The sequence below is a fragment of the Psammomys obesus genome, unplaced genomic scaffold, assembly GCF_907164565.1.
Source record: "Psammomys obesus unplaced genomic scaffold, mPsaObe1.curated_primary_1811, whole genome shotgun sequence".
NCBI classification, from domain to species: domain Eukaryota; kingdom Metazoa; phylum Chordata; class Mammalia; order Rodentia; family Muridae; genus Psammomys; species Psammomys obesus.
This window is the reverse complement of record NW_026591598.1, coordinates 5770121-5790556: the sequence shown is the minus strand read 5'-3', so window position 1 is coordinate 5790556 and position 20436 is coordinate 5770121. Positions and strand designations below refer to the sequence as shown.

General features: G+C 42.1%; 1 protein-coding gene across 4 annotated transcripts in view; it reads right to left on the bottom strand.

The window, feature by feature from the left end:
- Kiaa0319l (KIAA0319 like) overlaps positions 1-20436 on the bottom strand; it is a 94633-nt gene that overhangs the window by 55535 nt on the left and 18662 nt on the right. For 3 of the 4 annotated variants that reach the window (XM_055611204.1, XM_055611203.1, XM_055611205.1), the window contains exons 3-4: positions 13981-14064; positions 2087-2613 (exon numbers count right to left, since the gene is read on the bottom strand). In XM_055611204.1, the coding sequence (XP_055467179.1) occupies positions 2087-2613; positions 13981-14064 (611 nt within the window). The remainder of the gene's footprint in view (positions 1-2086; positions 2614-13980; positions 14065-20436) is intronic. The other variant, XM_055611206.1, reaches the window with a different exon arrangement.

The following is a 20436-nucleotide window of genomic DNA, read 5'->3' as shown; positions in this document are numbered from 1 at the left end:
GAAGGAAGGAAGGAAGGAAGGAAGGAAGGAAGGAAGGAAGGAAGGAAGGAAGGAAGGAAGGAAGAAAAAGAAAGAAAGAGGAAGGAGAGTGGGAGGGAGGGAGGAGGGCGGGAGGTGGAAGCTGGACAGGTGGCTCAGCAGTTGAGAGTATCTGTTTTTGCTGAGGACTAGGGTTTGACTTTTGTCCAGAACTCCTGTTCCAGAAGATCTGATGCCCCCACTTTGACCTCTGTAGGCACCAGGCACAGACATGGTGGACATATATACTATACATGTAGGCAGAAACTCACACAAATAAACAAGTGAGAAACAACAACAACAAAAAAGAATGTGATAACATGCAGCAGTCTAGACAACCAGTACTATTTTCGAGAGTCTACTGAGGTCCTCAGAACATACTTTCCTTGGATGAGGGAAAACTGCTGTCATTCCCTGTTTAAACTGCTTAAGGACTTCCCACTGCTCAGTGGTAGAGCCTGTGCCTAGCATGCATAGGACTAGGTTCTGTTAATGCCATAATCACACGCCACTGGAAAGACTTAGCTTCATGTTTCAGTGTCCCTGTTTCAGTGTCCTCTGAGGACACGTCACACCATCACACTTCTAGTACTCATGCTGATGGTAGGTTTCCATAAATGGTTGTGGGCATATTAAACCATGAGTGGTGTTCTCTAATGCTTCAATGAAAGGTTTTCCTAAATAGTAAAGCTGGATTCCAATCCCTGACCTGCTGCTAATTAGCTGCATGATTGTGGTTCTCCTCCTGCCTGGGGGCCGTCTCCCACTACCCACGGAGTCAGGAGATGCATGGAGAAGAGAAACGTGCCTGGATTGGCCTGTGAGCACTGAACAGGGATCACACACCCTGGGAACCACTGCAGGGAGCTACTTCAACTTCAATTCCAGAGAACTAAGGCTATATACCCCTTGGGGACTCCAAGGATAGGTGTACATAATTGGTTGGAACTAGGCACTTCAAGGATGCTTGATTTGCATTAAACAGGACACTCCTATCATATGAATGGAAACATAGTACCTAATTATCACGTAGGTGCAGGGAAGGGAGAGCTAGCAGGGAGCTGTGTCAAAGGCCATAAATCAAATGTGGTTGGGGAATCTGTGTCTAAAGACACTCTCCAGATGAAGTCAGGCAGAGAGCAAGAGGCTCTGCCAGAAAGAGGGAGTCCTGCACCTTAACCCTGAGCTCAGAATGGCTATCCAGACTGGGAGAACTGCAACCTCAAACAGCAGGGTTCCTCCAACACGTGATGACAAGCAAGATGTTTAACCTCCTTGGGCCTCAGTTTCCTCACTAGTAAAACGCAGCTAATAACAGCTACTTGAAAATATTACCATAAAAATGAAACAAAATTACATAGTATAGTGATTAGCACACACAGTGCCTGGCAAGTAGTAGCCTCCCCACTCTGGTTTCAACCTGACAGAGACAACTAGGACAAAACAAATACAAAAATAAGTCACAGTAATCAAGGCAGACTGAGCATAGAATGAGTCATTCCTTTTAATCATTTGCACAGGAAACAACAATGAAGAAACATAATAAGCAGAAAAAACCCTGTTGGTAGCATGTCCCTTAGCATATAAGCTTAATGAGAGAATTCCCCCAGACATCTCTTGCTGATAGACTTCCTACATCCCAGCCCAGCAGGTCAGATCTTGGTCTACAGGACCAGGATGGTTTATTCAGACTGGAACAGAAGCCAACTCATAAGAAACGTGTTTATAGGCAGGAGATGGAGGAGAAGCACTTGACTGCAGCTACACCAATCGGCTGTTTTGCAATCTGGCAGAAAACACTGCAAAACCATTGGTAGAGACTCACACCCACACAGCAGCACTTACCTGTAGCCAAGAACCAGTTTAGAACAGATAATGAGCAGCTTTCTGCTTTAACAAAAACAGTTGTCAGACCTGTATAAAATGAACATTCCTAGGACCTATGAAGAAACACCAGCCAGCTTTACACATACACCAGCTTGTGAGCAGCGGCCACAGCATCAACTCAATTTTTCATACAAGGAAGAGGAAAAGCAGATTCAAGTTCTGCTCCTGGGAGCCTGCTTACCTCTGCAGAGGCGCTGTGATTTGCAGCACCTGCTTCCTCGGAGTGATTCCCTTTAGAATGCTGTATCACTTCAGGTGTAGCCACTTCACTGAGATGATCTCTCTTCTGCCGATCCCTGAGTAAGCTCTGGTGGTCACTAGAGGGTACAGAGAGGGTAAGGGGAGCCCCGGGGAGGCTTTGCCTCTTCCATGATGTCCTGCCCCAGCTTAGCCTCAGAAGATGTGGTTCACCATCTTCAGGCAGAACGCCCAAATCATTTGCAGTTTGGGATTTTTGAAAAAATATCACCATGGAATTGGAAGAGTCTGTCCTAAAAGGCTGGCAGCTCTGGGACTTGCTGCAGTCGGCCTGAAAGCACATCCCTTCCAGCCACCAAAGAGCATGACAGGCAGAGTCCAGGCAGCAGGCAGCCCAACAGGCCTGGAAAGGCAGGCTTCCTTTAAGAAGCTGAAGGTGATTTTCTCCCCCAGTTCTCAAGCCAGCTCCATAAAGAGTTTTCTCCTGATGGCATCTGCTCTCATTAGCATCTAAAAACAAAGAAGGAAAACACTTTAGGATGAAACCAGACAGAGATTACTATTCTATGAAGGGCCCAACTCTAGCATTTGAGGCTGTTTTGAAGAAAGTTTTGTTGTTGTTTTGTTTTATTGAGACAGAATCTCAATACATACCCTAGCTCACCTGGAACTCACTGTGTAGACCAGGCCGGCCTTGAACTCACAGAGATTTTGCCAACTGAGTACGGATATTTGGCTAAACACAGGTTTTTAAGAGAGTAAGAAAAACAGTATATTGAGCCTGTGATCCCAGCACTCAGGGAGGCAGAAGCAAGTGGATCTCTGTGAGTTCAAAGTCAACCTGGACTACTAATCAACTCAAGGGCAGCCTGGGCTACACAGAGAAACCCTGTCTTGAAAAAGAAAAGAGAGAGAGAAAGAGGGAGAGAAAGAGAGAGAAAAAGACAGAGAGAAAGAGAGAGAGAAAGAAAATAGTCTATTGAGTAGAACAGAGGGAAAGGAAGCATTTTGTTTTCAGGACATTTTAGTTTATAAGAGAATTATTCCACATTCATGGAGGAGGCTCCCTTCTCAATCAGTTTCTGCCATGTAAAGCCTTTATAAAGAATCCCAACTTGGGAGTAGAGCGATGGTTCAGAGTTTAAGAACACTGGTTGATCTTCCAGAGGTCCTGAGTTCAATTCCCAGCAACTGCATGGTAACTCACAAAGATCAATAATGAGATTTGGTGCCCTCTCCTGGCGCGCGGGTATATATGCAGACAAAACATTGTATACATCATAGATAAATCTTAAAAAAAAAAAAAATGAGTCCCAACTTTTGAAACAAGATATAAAATAAAGCAAAACTTTACAAAGGACTTTTCTGATAAAAGTACATGGATTATGAGGAACAGAGTTCCCACACTTGAACTTCTACTTTCTTCCAAGGTGTATGTTAGGGACAATGGACTAAGGAACCAGAAGTATAGGTAGATGAACAAGCAACATTTTCCTCATTGAACAGCAACACAAGCTAAGTACTCCTGACTGCATGCAAGTAACAGATATAGATATATTCTAATCAGTCACATGATCATGTCATCAGCCAAAGCACTGGTGAAAAGTACCAAAAAATTTAATCAAGAGAGAAATTATCCTAGCTAGATTTTCTGAATGACAACCCATACCATACCAAATAAATAAAGAAAAACATGCAATAGTGTCCTACTGTAGGTACTCTAGACAATAACATGATCCTAGACTCTCAATTGAACTATTTCAAGCATGTAATCGATCTTCATCATTACATCTGACAAAACTAGCTTTAAATAAAAGTTGTTTGAAGTTTGTCTTAGGGTTTCTATTGTTGTGATGAAACACTGTGACAAAAAGCAACTTGGGAAGGAAAGGTTTATTTCATTCACAGGTCCACATAACAATTGATCAAAGCAGTGAGGACAGGAACTCAAACAGGACAGAAACCTGGAGGCAGGAGCTGATGCAGAGGCCATGGAAGGGTGCTGCTTCCTGGCTTGTTCCCCATGGCTTATTCAGTCTGCTTTCTTCCAGAGCCCAGGACCTCCAGCCCAGGAGCATCTCCATCTGTAGTAGGCTGGGCCCTCTCCCTTAATGACTCATTACGAAAATGTCCCACAGGCTTGTCTGTCCACAGACCAATCTTTTCTTCTTTTTCTTTTCTTTTTTTTTTTTTTTTTTGTTTTTTTTTTGTTTTTTGTTTTTGTTTTTTTGACACAGGGTTTCTCTGTGTAGCTCTGGCTGTCCTAGACTACTCTGTAGACCAGAGTGGCTTCAAATTCACAGAGATCCATCTGCCTCTGCCTCCTGAGTGCTGAGATTAAAGATATGTGCCATCATATCTTTATGATGTGCCCAATCTTACAGAGGCATTTTCTCAATTAGGCTTCCATACTCTCAGATGATTAGCTTGTGTCAAGATGACATAAACTAGCCAGCACAAAGTCCTCTCCCCACCCCATCTCCCAGTACTGGAAATTCAACAGGGCCTCAGATGTGTGTAAATACTCTACCACAGGGCTATCTCTTCATCCACGTTTAATCTTTTACTTGGAGATAGTCTCGGCCTGCCTAACAGATGGATTATAGACCTTGCTGTTTTTCCTAAGACTTATTGTGTATCCAAGGATAGCCTTGAGCTCCTAATCCTCCTGCCTCCAACTGTGAAGTGCTTGGGTTGCAGTCATGCACTACAATTCCCAACTGAGGATGCCTCATTAAACTTCCTGTTGACCCTCCACAGGGTGCTCTCTTTCATTGACTTAGAAATATATATTCGAGAGCTGGGAGATGGCTCAGCAATTAAGCATTTGCCACACAAGAGGGGGCCCAGATTTTGGATCCTAAGAACCCATGTAAATGCCAGGTGGGTGTGCCTCAGAAGGCAGAAACAGGAGATGCCCAGATCAAGACAGCTAGCCATATCTATGAGCTCTCAGTTTGACTGTGTGGCCTGCCTCAGATTGAATATATTGGAAGAATGATGGAGGATGATATAAAAATGAAAAAAAATATGTAAATATACATAGATGTGTGTATATGCATGTATGCATGTATATTTTAATTACAGATGGAAAACATGCAATACAATCAAAGCACTGAGGAGAATAAATACATCTGCATATATACATAACTGAAAATACAGTCTAACTAAAGCAACAACCTGTTAATTGGGCAAAACCAACCTGACTCCCACGAAATATTCACTAAATATCCAACAGGCTAAATGTGGACACTAATCAACTGGGAAATAAAAAGAAGATAAAGGCAGACTTCTAGACTACTGAGTCAGACATTCTATGTATGGAAACCAGCCTGCCATTGTTCCCTGAAAAATGAGAGATACACTGGCACCAGCCTAACACCAGACAAGGCAATTAGAAAATCAGGAGTAAATAGAACTTCCTTAAGAAAAAATGAGTAAATAGCAACTCTGAAATAAAAATGAAGCCACTGAAATACACTTTGTGTCCTCATCCACCATCCTACAGTCATCCACAGCATGAGTCTTGGTAATAGCTGTGTCTACAGTCATTTCTATGAGCAATAAATTATGGCTTAGTGATTTATAAACACTGGTAAAAGCAACGCATGGTGGCACACACTTAATCCTCAGGAGGCAGTGGCACATGGATCTCTGTGTTCAAGGCCAGCCTTGTCTACACAGTAAGTTCTAGGACAGCCAGAGCTACACAGTAAGATGCTGTCTTTCTTTTTTTTTCCCCCAAGACAGAGTTTCTCTGTGTAGCCTTGGCTGTCCTGTACTTACTTTGTGGACCAGGTTGGCCTCAAACTCACAAAAGATCCACCTGCCTCTACCTCCCAAAGTGCTGGGATTACAGGCGTGCCCCACAGAATATAGCTGTAAGATGCTGTCTTAATAAATCAATAAATCAATAAATACCAGTAGTTACCTTTGTGTCATGAAAACACCTTTAACATACTTGTTCCCATGTGGATAGTCTTCAGATGTAGTTGTGCCTTTGTTAACCACCAGAAACATTACCATGGCAAGACTTATGAAGGATAACCACTGTGTCGTGATCGCCATGAACAAGCCATCCCACTATGATCTCTCTAAAAATCACTCTAAGATTCACAGCAAGCCACTGTATAGATGAGATGCAATCAACACAGGAAATGCCCCATGTACTCAGCAGTCACTAGCCACCAGAGAATCCACATTAAAGAAAACCTCAGCCGGGCACATGGTAGCGCACACCTTTGATCCCAGCACTTGGGAGACAGAGGCAGGCTAATCTCTGTGAGTTCAAGGGCAGCCTGGTCTATAGAGGGAGTTCCAGAACAGCCAGGGCTACACAGAGGAACCCTATCTCAAAAAAAACAAAGAAGAAAAAGATAGAAAGAAAAAATCCTCATGAATCCAATGAATATGGAACAGATCTTGGGAAGAACTCTGTCCTGTCAAGTTATCAGAGAACTCACAAGCCAGAAACCCTAGGACTATCCTGGCTGGAGATCCTTTGTTCAGAAACTGGTCCTTACCCATCAGGAGACTCCATGTCGGAAAAAAGCCTTTTAATGTATGAAATGTGGGAAAGCTTTCAGACATAACTCAACTGTATTGAGCTATTAGAAATATAATCCAATAAGCAGACATGTAATAGAGCCTTTAGCATGGCTCCACAACACAGGCATGAGCTCTAAACTCCCCTGGCTGTGGAGACTTTGGAAGCTACCAGTTCTGCTCTATAAAGTCCTGGTCCCTAAGGTCACTGAGTATCACTTCTGCAACAAACATCTCTGGGATCACGTTGAAGTTTCTGTCTGTTGCCCTCAGTCCAGGGAATCATCCCAGCACAGAGACATCATAACTGGTATGTAAAGAATCACACCCATTGCCAAACAAATGCGCCTCAGGCAATTCCTAAGCTCAGAAGAATATGTATGAGATACATAAGGAAACGAAGAGTTATCTGTGAAAAGGATGAGAACATTCTCTGTCCTATCTGCACAACTCTTAGAAACACGAGGAGGCTCCAGACACTCACCTGTTAAGGAGCCACTGAGAGGCAGAGGGAGAAGTTACAAGTAAGATCTGTATAGAAATCAATCCAAGACAACAAGAAGAATCTGAATGAGGTGATCAGAGTAACCAATTTATGGACATGTCACTTATGTCAACAGGAAAAGATTGTTAGGATTAAGAAAGTAAGCTGCATCCAGCTTTCAAAGAGAACACCCATGTTTGGAGGGAATGCAAAAGGAAGCCAGGCACATATAGCCACTTAAGAGATGCGAAGTCAAATGGTTCAAAATGAGAAACAGCTGAAAGAGATCTCTGAGGAACTTGGGGAATAAACATGCCATAAACCTCAGGAAGAACTGTTGACGAGGAGCAGGTCCTTCCAAAAGCACAAGCTGAAGCCTCTGAAGTCAGAGTCTGTGATGACACCTGTCACTGGACTGCCAGACAGGGCCAACCATTTCCAAGAAGAAATTTCCTTCAATTATGAAATGACCAGTCACAAACTCAGGCTGTTGGCGGGTATAGGGATTGGGATCTAGGAGTCTGTGAAGATTCCTGGATAAGAAATATTGCTGTAATGCTTGAATCTGAGAAGACACCCTTCTCATGCGCATGACGGGTGATCACTACCTCTCCACATTCATCAGGGTAAAGAAGTCTCTGGGGCTGGAGAGATGGCTCAGCAATTAAGATCATGTGCTGCTCTTGCAGAGGATAAGAATTCAGTGCCCAGCACCCCCACGGCAACTGACAACTGCCTGTAACTCCAGTTCCAGGAGATCAAACAGCCCTTTCTGACCTCCTCAGGCACTGTACTCATGTGCACCAACCCATACTTAGACACACAGATACATATAATAATTAATTAAAAATAAATCTTTAAAAAAATAATCTCTGGATATGGCTGGTGTTTTTAATTGAAGATTCAAGTGGGAGCTTTGAGGAGAAGTTTGTTTTTTCAAGTATGTGTGTGTGTGTGTGTGTGTGTGTGTGTGTGTGTGTGTGTGTCTATTTGCAGATGTCAGAAGACTACTTGCTGGAATTGGTTCTCTTCTTCCACTATGTGGTTCATAGGAATGGAACTCAAGTCACCAAGGACTGACAGCAACTTTACCTCCTTAACCATCTTGCCATTCTTGAGTAGGAGTCCATTTTAATGTAACCAAGCGTTCCCTTATATGGAGATAACCTGAAGGTTCCTTCGTGTTTGACTGGCCAAACACGATTAGGGTAAGCCAGGAACCTGCCTGTGTGTGCGGAAGTTCTATGTCTCAGAAAGCCCTTCTCAGAAGAAAAAAGCCAAAAGCACACTATTCTCTCTTTCGTTTTCTATCTTTGTAAATTTTTTTAATTATTAAATGGGAAGATATTGTGATACTCAAAGTTTTGGTGTATTTTTGTCTAAATTAAAATATCTTTTGTGCCTTATTTTACTTAAGGGAAAACCTTTAGGAAGACCTCAACTTTTATTAGTCATCAAATAAAACATATAGGAGAGAATTCCTATTACCATGTAAATGTGGGAACTCCTTCAGGGTAATAAATCCTTTGTTGAATGTCAAAAACATTCCCTTCAATGTGATGGCTATGAGAAGCTGTTAATGAAGATCTCAGTCTTAGTAAACAGTACACAACTCATTGAAAAAAAAAAAACTGTCACCCACAAAATTTGGGGAAGCCTTAAGGCACAGCACACACCTTGTTGATCTTCAGAGAATCCATACTTTATGAATATAATGAATTTGTAAGGTTTGACAAGCACTTGGGGAGGCAGAGGCAGGTGGATCTCTGTGAGTTCGAGGCCAGCTGGATCTACAAAGTCCAGGACAGCCAGAAACCCTGTCTTGACAAAAAAAAAAAAAAAATCATGACAAAGAGTAGTTCAGTTGATAAGAATGCTTGCCCAGCATGCACGATGCCTCAGCACCACACAAAATCATGCATGGAGACAGGAGGGAGAGGCAGGAGGATCAGAAGTTTAAGATCGTCTTCAGCTACATAGCAAATTGAAACCCAGCCTGTGATACCTGAGACCCAGTGTCGAAAGGCTGAGAGAGAGAGACAGAAAGAGAATATATCATCAAATGTAGCTAGATATAGCAAATCACACAAAAGCAAAGTATTCTTTCCTTTTTTATCAAAAAAAAAAAGTATATTATACAGTAATATGGTGAAGGCCAGGAGACTGAGTTTGATCTGCTGAGCCCACATAAAAGAAGATTAGAATAGATTCCATCCACAAACTTATCCTCTGCCCACAGCATGGCTGATATGCATGCCCAGGCACCTCATACAAGCATGACATACCCATGAGTGTACACACACACAGAAACAAATATATAAATGTAATAAAAAATTTAGGACAGCTTGAAGAAGTTGGGTCTCTCCTTCTACCATGTGGGTCCTACCACCAAGCCAGACAACTAGGCTTCTTTCCCCGATAAGCCATCACGATGGCTCAACAAAGCTTTAGGGTCAGATATTATTTTAGGCTCTGTGGGCCTTACTGAAACTACTTAACTGCCATAATAGAACAAAAGCAGCCATAATGAAAACATAAGTAAATATGGCTGTTCTAATAAAACTTTATGTACAAAAACAGGTAACAGGGATAAGTAAGGACAGCGAAAAGCTGAATATGGTCAACGTATGTTATATGCATGTATGAAACACATAATAAGACAATTATTCTATATCACCAAAATAGCCTAAAAATATTAAAACAAAACAAAACAAAACAAAAAAACAGGGAGTAGCCAGTTAGGCTTATGGGCAGTTTGTTTACTGAATCTGTGATAATTTGCCTTCTGATTTTTTTAATTTTGTTTGTCATTTGAGAAATAGTGTCACTCTGTAGTTTAGACTAGCCTTGAAACCACTAGCCTTGAAATCCTCCTATCTCAGCCTCTTAAATACTGGGACTATAAGAGTGAGCCAACATACTCAGCTCCCCCTTTCATTTTTTTAAGTACTTGTTTTTATTATTTTGTAATTTTGAGTGTGTGAGCACACATGAGTATAGGTCCTTGGACCTAGCTGTGGGACACCTGACACAGACAGATGCTGGGACCCAAGCAAATGCTTTTAACCGCTGAGCCATCTCTCTGGTCTTTCTTTTGCATTCTTGGTATTTTGTGGCAGTGATCATTTGAGTTTATTAAGTTTATTGATTTTTCAAACCACATTTTATTTTTATTGATTTTTTTTTTTGCCTACTGTCTTGTTTGCTTGTTTTTGTTTCATTAATTGCTCTTAATGTATTATTCTTTTTCAATGTTTTATAGAGGCATCAATCATTGGTTTTCTATGATAAAAACTGAGCCTGCCAGATTTGATAATGAACATTTGTCATTCCACCATTTGGGAGGCTAAGGCAGGGATCACTGTGAGCTCCATGCCACCCTGGGCTACAGAGTAAGATCCTGCCTTTAGAAAGCAAATAAATAAACAAACAAATAAAGTTTAGCATTATTTACATAAGATACCTACATAAACAAAAAAAAATAGTATTTTATCGTTATTAAATGGTACTTAATGTTGCTTTTCTCATTGCTGTGACCGAATACCTGAGAAAAAGCAACATGCAGAAAGAAAGCTTCCTTTGCCTCCAGTTCAGCAGAGTGCAGTCCACCATGGACAGGTTTGGTCTATGGTGCTGAGCAGAAGGCAAAGAGAAGGCAGAGCCTGTGCTCAGATAGCTTTTTCCTTTCTCTCTTTGTATGTAGTCTGCGACCCGAGCCCACAGATGATACCATCGACATGCAGAGTGGGCCCTCAGTTAAACCTCTGGAAATACCTTCACAGATACACTCTAATGTGTGCCTTATTAAATGTGCTAAGTGCTTATTAATCCAGTCAAGTTGACCACAGTAATAAGCCATCACATGGTGGTTCCATCAGGTGCTCAACCATTAGGAAAACAGTTTTTCCCCATCCATTCACTGAATGAGAATAATTCTTCTTCTTGAATTATAAAAAGGTAGTTAACCATCATTTTTTAAAAATATGCATTGGTATGAGGGTGTTAGATCCCCTGAAACTGGAGCTACAAACAGTCAAACAGTTGTGAGCTGCCACGTGGGTGCTGGGAATTAATCCCAAGTCCTCTGGAAGAACATCCAGTGCTCTTAACCTCTGAGCCATCTCTCCAGCCCTGGTAACTAACCATCTTAAATAGACACCAGCTCTCAACAGCAGTTACTAGAAACTTAACCTCTGAAGGCCAACTTAACCTCTCCAAGATTCAATTGCTGCTGCTCTTGGAAAACAGTCGGTGAGAGGTGGAGGCAGGGGCACTGGGGGAGTCAATATTGGATTCTAGAAGTAACGTGGATAAAAGGTGAGGTGAAAATAAATCCCAGTTTTAGCTCAGTTCCTCTTCCTGCCCACGCTTCCATAGGCTGGCTCTGCTCCCAGGGCTCAGGCAAAGCAATATTAAATGCTTACAAAAAAAAAAAAAAAAAAAAAGGACTTGCAGTTGGTAGAACCCAAGACTGAAAACCCTTTGAGAACGGCTGTAGCTCACTGCTGGTAGGAACATGTAAAAAGCTCAGCCAGAGTGAGAGTAATGCGCAGAGCTAATCACTGTATATAAAGATGGCAAAGCAAAGAAGGCAGAACTCCAATATGTGTTACCTGGATAATCCCCAAAACAAGCGGCAGTAGAACTAGCAATGCTTATTCTCATCACTCCTCAAAAAGCAGAATTCTAATAAATCTGGCACAAAATCTAGACCAGGTTCCATAATTCCAAGTAGCAAAGTGGAAAAGTCTGCAGAATAAATGAATTATTGCCAGGAGGAAACTCATAACTACTTTCAGTAAGCTGTGAACAACTCTGGAAATATTTAGAGACACTGTGGTTGCCTCTGGCATTCTTAAAACTCAGGCAGGTAACAAGCCTGATTTCAGGAGCAAACTTGGAAATTCCACTGGCTGGCAACCACACGGGGGAGTAGAGACAGAACACCCACCACCTCAAAAGCCTTGCTGAGAAAGCACCCGGGAATTGAACCAAATCCATCATACTGCATCCAAGGAGAAGGGCTGTGATGGTGGAAATAGAAGTAGGGACCAGTGTTGCTTCAGAAAAGAAAAAATCCAGATCAACTGATAAGTTCTTCCTTTGGATGGGTTTTTTGTTTTTTGTTTGTTTTGCAGAAAACAGCATAAAGAAGGCATTGGGTAGGTAAAATCTGCACATTTCAGTGAACGTTTTAATTTATCAAAGCTAAAATTATTTTTATAAAGTCTCAATTCTGTAGCAATGTATAGAATTCATCAAGTGTTTTCACCTGGAACTACTAATGAACCATTATCTAGCAGTAACGCAGAGCCTTAAATTTGGTGTTGAACCTGTGAACTGTGCTGTAAACATCTACAGTTTACATCTTCAGCAGTTACCATCAAAGGCAAGCTTGTCTCAGCCAAGGTGACTGCCACAAAAACAAAACAAAACAAAACAAAACACTAGGAAAAACAGGCACAACATTAGAACTGTTTAAAAATCACCTAAGGAGCACCCCCACCTTTCTTACACTGTCAGGATGTCTGTTGCCTGCACACCCACTGACAAACAACCACAAAAATGGCACCACATTCCTTCCCATACCAGTTTTCTTCTGCAAAGCACACTTGGAAGGCCAGGCAGCAGGGGGGGGGGGGGGGGGAGGTTAACAAAATACTTCCATGGAGTGCAGTTAGGCATTATGAAGTTTGGAAAAGGCCAGAGTAATATCATTGCCCCCTCTCCTCTTTCTCAAAAGGGCCAATACTTTTTTCCCCTCAACTGCACACATTGGAATGAAGGTAGCAGCTGCCTCACAAAGCAGTCCTTTGAAAAGAAAATAATTACTATGCATTGCCTTTGCTGTGTGCCTAGATGTTAACAAACTGTTAAGAGCACAGTTTGTTAAATGTTATGGTGTAGGTAACTTGCTGAAACAAGACTCATTAGCCTTTCATTCCTTTGCCTTGACTGCAGTGTCTCCATGTTCCCACGAGTCATTATGACAAACTCCCCAGGACACAGCTGCCCAACACATATTTCTCTGCTGCTGTTTACATTAAAATGGCAAAAAAAAAAAACCAAAAACAAAAACAAAAACAAAAAAAACGTGTTCAGAGTTGGAGAAATGGCTCAGTGGTTAAGCACCTGGCTCCTCCCAGATTCAATTCCCACCACCCACATGACAGCTCACACTGTCTGTAACACCTACATTTCTCTCCTGCATGATCTCTGTTTGTTCAACCCATGCAGTCTTCCTTCTGTAAGGGCTAGGGCTGAACCTTGAAGCTTTGGATTCATAGGCTGAGCAAGATGCTTGACACTTAGTAACCATTTATAGAATTTCCTTAGTTTTTAAAGTTCATCATGTTTAAATAAATTTGTTATTTTAACTAGTAAAATTGAGCAAAAGATGTCACCTCCAGTGTGGAATCACTTGAGTTTTAGTCATTTGAGTCAGATTTTAATGCTGATTAGTCTCCTTGGAAATCAGTTTTGAAGTTAGGTGTGGTAATGCTGCCTTCAATCTCAACACTCAGGAAGCTGAGGCAAGAGGACCTGAGCTGAAAGGACCTATCTCAGAAGAAAGAGAAGGTGAGAGAGAGAGGGGAAACTGAGGAAAGCCCTAAACCAGAATTGTGATGAGTTATGTGGAGCAAACCTGAAGAAATGTGGAATGGCTGAAGGGATCACTGAGTAATGGAGCAGCTAGGAAATAAGGCTTTCCTGTCAAAACCCTAAGCTGGAAAGTCCTTTAATCACACCACAATTCTTTCTTTATGAAAGGACCGACCACGTTTCACTTCCTTGAGCCATCTCTTTCAGAGCACTCCACTCCTCCTCAAGATGAGAGAGGTTTTCACCATGAAAACTTCTGAGCACAGTCAACAGGGGAGAGTAGCTCCGCAGCTCACTGCCGACACTTGGTTCGCTCCCTTGTCCTTTGCCTGACAAAGACAATTTTAAAACAAATCAAAGTTCTGGCCATCTACTGGAAAACATTAAAACCATCCTATCTCAGCTTTAATTCTGATGCCTTCAGCTTCTTTTTGCTACTTACTAATAAATGAAAGTTTGCATTAATTGGATATCATCATTAGGTTTCAAAAGGACCAGCTGTCAAGGTTTAGCCCAGAGGCATTTTTTAAAACCAAGTGTTAATCAAATCACTGGTATAGCTGAAAATAGCTCTCCTACCATAAAGTCACCTGCTCAGAAACAATCCAGTCATCAATGTAACTAGGGGGTTACATTGCTGCATGTGATGTACTTAGAACCCTGCTTTGCTTTTTCTCCCACCACCTTATGACTAAAGACTCTAGAGAATGCTGTCAGTGAGGAGAGCACGCCTCCAGCCACAGCGTGAAGGGAGCCCACACCTCTCCATGTAATACAGTCTTTGTTTTTCAAAAAGCACAGGTATCAAATGATAACAGATAAGCTTTGATTTGTATATAAAAGTGTAGGCTCTATAAAGGAAAGAAAATATAAAAAATCAAAAGCATCTAGATACGATGCCAGGATCAAGCAATCCCCAGTGAGGGCCCCTTGTTGTCGTTATTGTTAAGAAGCTGCAGTTGATTGCTGTCTCTGACTGCAGTTATTATGAGCTGATAAATTATTTGCATTCAACTACAATCACACCAGCCTCCTTCTGAAACCCACACAAAGAACCTTGAATCACAGCCCTGTTTTGTTTTGAAGAAGGTTTTTTCCCCCCACCGCTGGTTTGTTTTCTTGTTTCGAAAGAAAAGGTCATTTAAAAGGCTGCAGCAGAGACTTACAGATTAAATAAATTAGCAATAAGCATGAAAGAAAACAAGTAAAAAAAATATATATATATAGCTAGCTATAATGTGTTATTTCAGCAGATATGGCAAATAAAAAAAAAGTTTGTCAATTTATCCATTGAAAGCCTCTCTTTTTGTAGCATTATGTAAGTGTCACAAAAAAAAAAAAAAAAAAAAAAAACACATCTGCAGTAGGCTGAACTGGGACATATGAGGACTCGATACAACTGAGCTTCCAAAACTTAAATATCTCAAGCCACTTTTTGCTTATAGCAAATAAAACAGAGAGCTGCAGATGCTTTCTCATCTGTGTGTAAATGAAAGCGGAGCCGTGTGAGTAGTTAGTATTCTTAGAACTGCTGAGAGCCAGTTTATTTAAATTAAATCAAAGCCAATCTGTATCTGTACAAAAATAATGTTCTCAGGGCTCTGACTCTCTAGACGCTACAGAACTGCAGTATTCTCCCCCCATGCCTCCCTCCGACATAAAGAAGTGAATAGAGCCGGGCAGACGAAAACCACTTCAGAGGGATCCAGAAGAGGGAGGTTCAAAGGAATCAAAATAGCCCATGCCTCACCAGCCGCCTGCTATAGAGCAGGGTTTGGCTCCTCTCTGCCCTATTCTTTGTGCTCCTACAGCACATCTTGGAATTTATTATGCGTCTGTCTTTTCTATCTGTCCCTTGCCTCCATACTGTGAACTCTCATGGCAGGAATTGGGTTTTATTTTAGCCTGGCATAGTATCTGTTGACCTGAAAAGTATCTACAGTATGTAACAACACCTAATAATTCTCACTAATTATTTGAATTGCATATCTCAGAGAAGGTCTGGAGATGCCTACTGCGTAAGCATAAGGACCTGAGTTCATTCCTAGAACCCATTTTAAAAAAAGCCAAGGGCAGTAGCTGGGACCTGTAACCCCAGCTCTGGAGGAGGTGCTGGTGGGAAGTCAGGAAGATCCCTGAAGCCCTCTGGCCAGCCAGTCTCTCGTCTAATCAACTGATGCTTTGGTTCAGTCTCACAAAATATAGGTAAGGCTAGGCATGGTATATATGTCTTTAATCCCAGCACTCAGGAGACAGAGGTAGCAGATCTCTGTGAGTCTGCAGCCAGCCTGGTCTACATAGTGATTTTCAGGCCAGCCAGGGCTACATAGTAATGACCCTACCTAAAAACACATAAATAAATATGCAGAGAGAGATCAAAAAGACAACTGGTCTCAATCTCTGGCTTTACCTTCATAAGCACACATGCATATGTACCCATGTGCACAAAAATGCACAACCCACATTAATAAAACAAAATTAAAAATAATAAATATCTTAGAGAATTTGCTGAAAATGCAGCCGGTAGAGACACAGGGCTGCATTTCTGTGATAGAGTACTTGCCTAGTATGCTAGAGACCCTGAATTCGATCCCCGGTACTTTAAAAATTAGCATACTTCAAGCCTCCAACTATTGCAAAACACTTCTACAGAACCAAGGATTACAAATATTGGAAAAGCGTACGTTGATGCAGTGCTGACATATGTCCCCTTCTCTAGTACAGACCTACAGTTTTCAACTGGGTTTACTTTTATGACATCTATTTTGATACATTGTTCTTTATCCTATACCTTCACTTTCAAGTTTCATAATTTATGCATTCTGCTGACAAAAATAAAAATCTGGATAAACTGGTCAAGGCTCCTGACCACTAATTATCTAGTATAGACTCCAAGCACAGAGAAATTGCTGTCTGTATTCATGATATGGCATCATTTCTGTGTTCAGTCAAAAGAGATTAATTCCAAGATTAATTCTCGGCAGGACACCAAAATGTCTCATGTGTCTGTCTGCTCCTCTCCCTAAGACACATGAAAACCTCTTGCAGCCAGTGGTATACAGGGGCTTTCACCCTCTACCATTTCTTCCCCACTGATGGAGACAGCCATGCTGCCAAGTACTTCCCACAGAAGTACGGAAGGGTGGAGGCGAAACAGCTCAATCAAAACAGCCTGGGGAAGGAAAGGAGGGAACACTTGTCAGAGAAAGGCTCCAGAGGCAGACAAGAAAACTTTTGCTTCTGCCTTGGCCATCCTGGGTAAGTAACCCTGTTCTAGATCTGCTTTCCTGAGCTGAGAGGCCGGGCTTCCCATCCTTGAACCTCTCACAGAAGGAACATTAAAATCCCCCGTATTCAAAAAGTGCCTTGTGAGAAATGTCAGCGTGCAGCTTCTAAGCACAGCCTGGGGAGCACAGTGGAGGGCCAAGCAGTCAGAAGGCTATGGTAGAGGGAGTACGCAGGGAAGCATGGCTGCTGCAGTATAGACTCGATTGCGTGCTGCAGGCCAGATGCCGCAGACTGACCCAGCAGGGTACAGATTGCTTGATTTTCTGAAATGGAATATGGCTCTTGACTGCTTATCTACAAAGCAGCTTCATTTATTTTGATTAAGACTCATTCACACTGGCAGGATTATTTCCATAGCTTCCAGCTAACTCAGGTTGCTTTGGGTCAATAAACACTGAGTTATTGGGGGTGGAGGTGAGGCATTTTAAGGTAAACAGCAGTTCTCTTAAAACTGTAAAACCTGAATCAGAAATGAAGACTAAAAACATAAAACCAAATCAATGTAAACACCACTCCTCTTCACCAAGCCTGTGGACAGTCTCATCATTCCCTGTAGTACCTACAAGTGACAGAATTCAGGAGCATGCATGATCTCAAACTCAAAAGTGTTGTGGATTAGAACCAAAGCATAACATCAAACCAGTTGGAAGAACATTAAAAACCTAAAGTTTGCTGAGTGAGTTTTCAGAGAGGAACCAGGGCAAGATACTTTGGCACCATCGTTAGAGACAGGGGTTACAATGCTTCAAGTGAGCCTTGGCCATGGTGCCTCTACTTCTTGCTCCTTAGACAATGTCAGTGTTGTTTAACTCCCCATTCAAGGGTAATTCCTTCTCAGCTTATGGGTACTGTCTAGTTTCCCTTTGTGACTGACAGGGAAATTCAGATTGCTGGAGATCTTCACCTGAGTAACAAACTTGAAACCAAAGACAAGAACACCCAGATGCAGCTAAGACCTTCTAGTACTGATAGGCTGGATCTATCCAGTGCTCATGAATGTACCCATCTAAATGTTGAGCAAAGACTATAGTTATACTTGTTCTCTCTCTAGACAAATATTCTCGGGAGTTGGGGATTTAGCTCAGTGGTAGAGCACTTGTCTAGACAAATATTCTCACTGCTTACTGGGGATGTGGGTTATTTAAGAAGAGTAAGCTGAGTTGAAACAGAATTGGAGATGTATGCCTGCATAATTCTGACTTGTACAAACTGATTGAACGCAGGGACTCCTGCATGCTGGGCAAGTGCTCTACCACTGAGATGCATCTCTAGCCTGTTATGCTGTGCAGGCAATTCAACTGGCCTGCCCTTAGGGTCCTGCCAGCTTCCTATGTCAGTACCTGCATGCTATGACGCCACCTGGGCCAGGTACTTCATATATAACTAGTCTGCCACTCCCACTCTCTCTCTCTCTTGCTCTCCTCTCTTGCTCTCTCTGCTTCTGTTTCTCTGTTGGGGTACCCCCTTCCCCATCTCCCTCCCTCCCTCTCTCCTTCCCTTCCTTCCCTCTCTCTCTCTCACTCTGTCCTTGAGGCTCACTCAGGCCCTAACTCTCTTCTGCTTCCCTTCCCCCAAATAAATATCTCTCATATCAAATCTGTCATATGTGTAGCATGTTTGCTTTTTGACTCACCTCATGGTTCAGGATGGCCTAGAACTCCCTACCAACCCCAACTCCCTATTACCCTCTCAGCCTTCTGAGGAAATTACATATAAATGTTATCATCTCAGGCCCCTATCCACATAATTCTTAGCAAAATAACACTCTGTTGGTATACTGAGTATACCAGTATACCAGTAAGACTCAGATAAAACTAAAACTTGATGTATCAAATTGCTCGGTCTTAGGCCAGGCATACAACTTTAATCCCAGAACTAGGGGATGCAGAGGCTGGAGGATCTCTGTGAGTTAGAGGCCAGCCTGATCTACATAGCAAATTCCAACCAGGGCTACAAATGAGACCCTGTCTCAGTAGTAGTAGTAGTAATATAACAACAAAAATAATAATAATAACAGCCTACTTTCCTACATTCCTAGAATTCTACAAAGTATGCTGTACTGTCATTGTCATTACATTACTTTGAGACCATAACAAGACTTCAAATGCCTGTCATTTTCATTGTGTGTGGATATTTTGCCTGCATGTATGTCTGTGCACCATATGCATGAAGTATCCAAAAAAGCCAGAGGAGGGTATTGGATTTCCTGGGACTAGAGCTACAAAGCCACTATATGTATGCTGGGAATTCCTGGTCCTCTGGAAATGCAGTCAGTGCTCTTAACTGATGAGCCATCTCTCCAACCTCCAACTCCCAGTATTCCTTGGAAAGAGGAGTTCCATTCCCCAGAGATGTGAAAGATATCAATAGAAAGCAAGCTCAATGAGGGCAAAAACCTGCCTAGCTCACTACTATATTTCTAACGCCTATAATAGCTGGCACAGTAAAACTACACTTTGAGTAAAGGAAGGGACTAACTCTGCAATCTACTTCCAACACAAAATCCAAAAGTAATTCAGAATCACTCCAGTCAAAACACTATTCTGAGCTAGATGCAATGGCACATATCTGTAATCCCAGTGCTGAAACAGGCAGAGGCAAGATGATGGCAAGTTTGAGGCCAGCTTGAGCACTACAGCAATACTCTATCTCAAAAAATTAAAACTACTATCCTGACAAAAGACCAGTATGGTCTGGCATAAGACCTTGCCAAGCACGAACACATCATCATGTTGAGGGAAGTAAAGCAGGGTGAAGACCACAGAGGTGGTATGGCAGCAGAACATAGTCCTCCTCTGGAGGAAGAGTAAACAGGTGACCTGTGGTGTTCCTCAGGAAAACACCACAACCATGGCAAATACCTGATACAATTCATTCACTCATGGGCTTGAACTGTGATAAGCTTGTGTAGAATGAATGCCTACTTTCTCTGACAATGCAGAAAGGCCGGCTGCCTGCACTATGCTTAGAACATGGAGGCTGAGATCCCATTGGACAGAGTTAGGCCAGCACAGAACTCAAACTTGGTTCTGCTCTGTCACTCTGAAATTAAACAAGACTTTCACCAAATTGAATCCCACATGAGTATAAGTATTGCTACCATTTATTGGCTGAACCTAGAAGTAGGGTGAATCCTTTGCATGAATATTTCATGTAATTCCCACAACAACCCTATGAGAGGTACTTTCATCTCCACCTTACAGATGGAGAACCTGATGGAGTTTAGCAATACCAACCAGCTTAGAAGCAGCCCAGGACACATCTAGGCTTGTCTTACTCTTGTCTCTGTGCTCTTGGCTGAGGTGTACCTCTTGCTACTTTATGAACAGGAGGTAGTCAAGACTAACTCCTTAACTCCTTTTTTTCTTTCTTCTTCTTCTTCTTCTTCTTCTTCTTCTTCTTCTTCTTCTTCT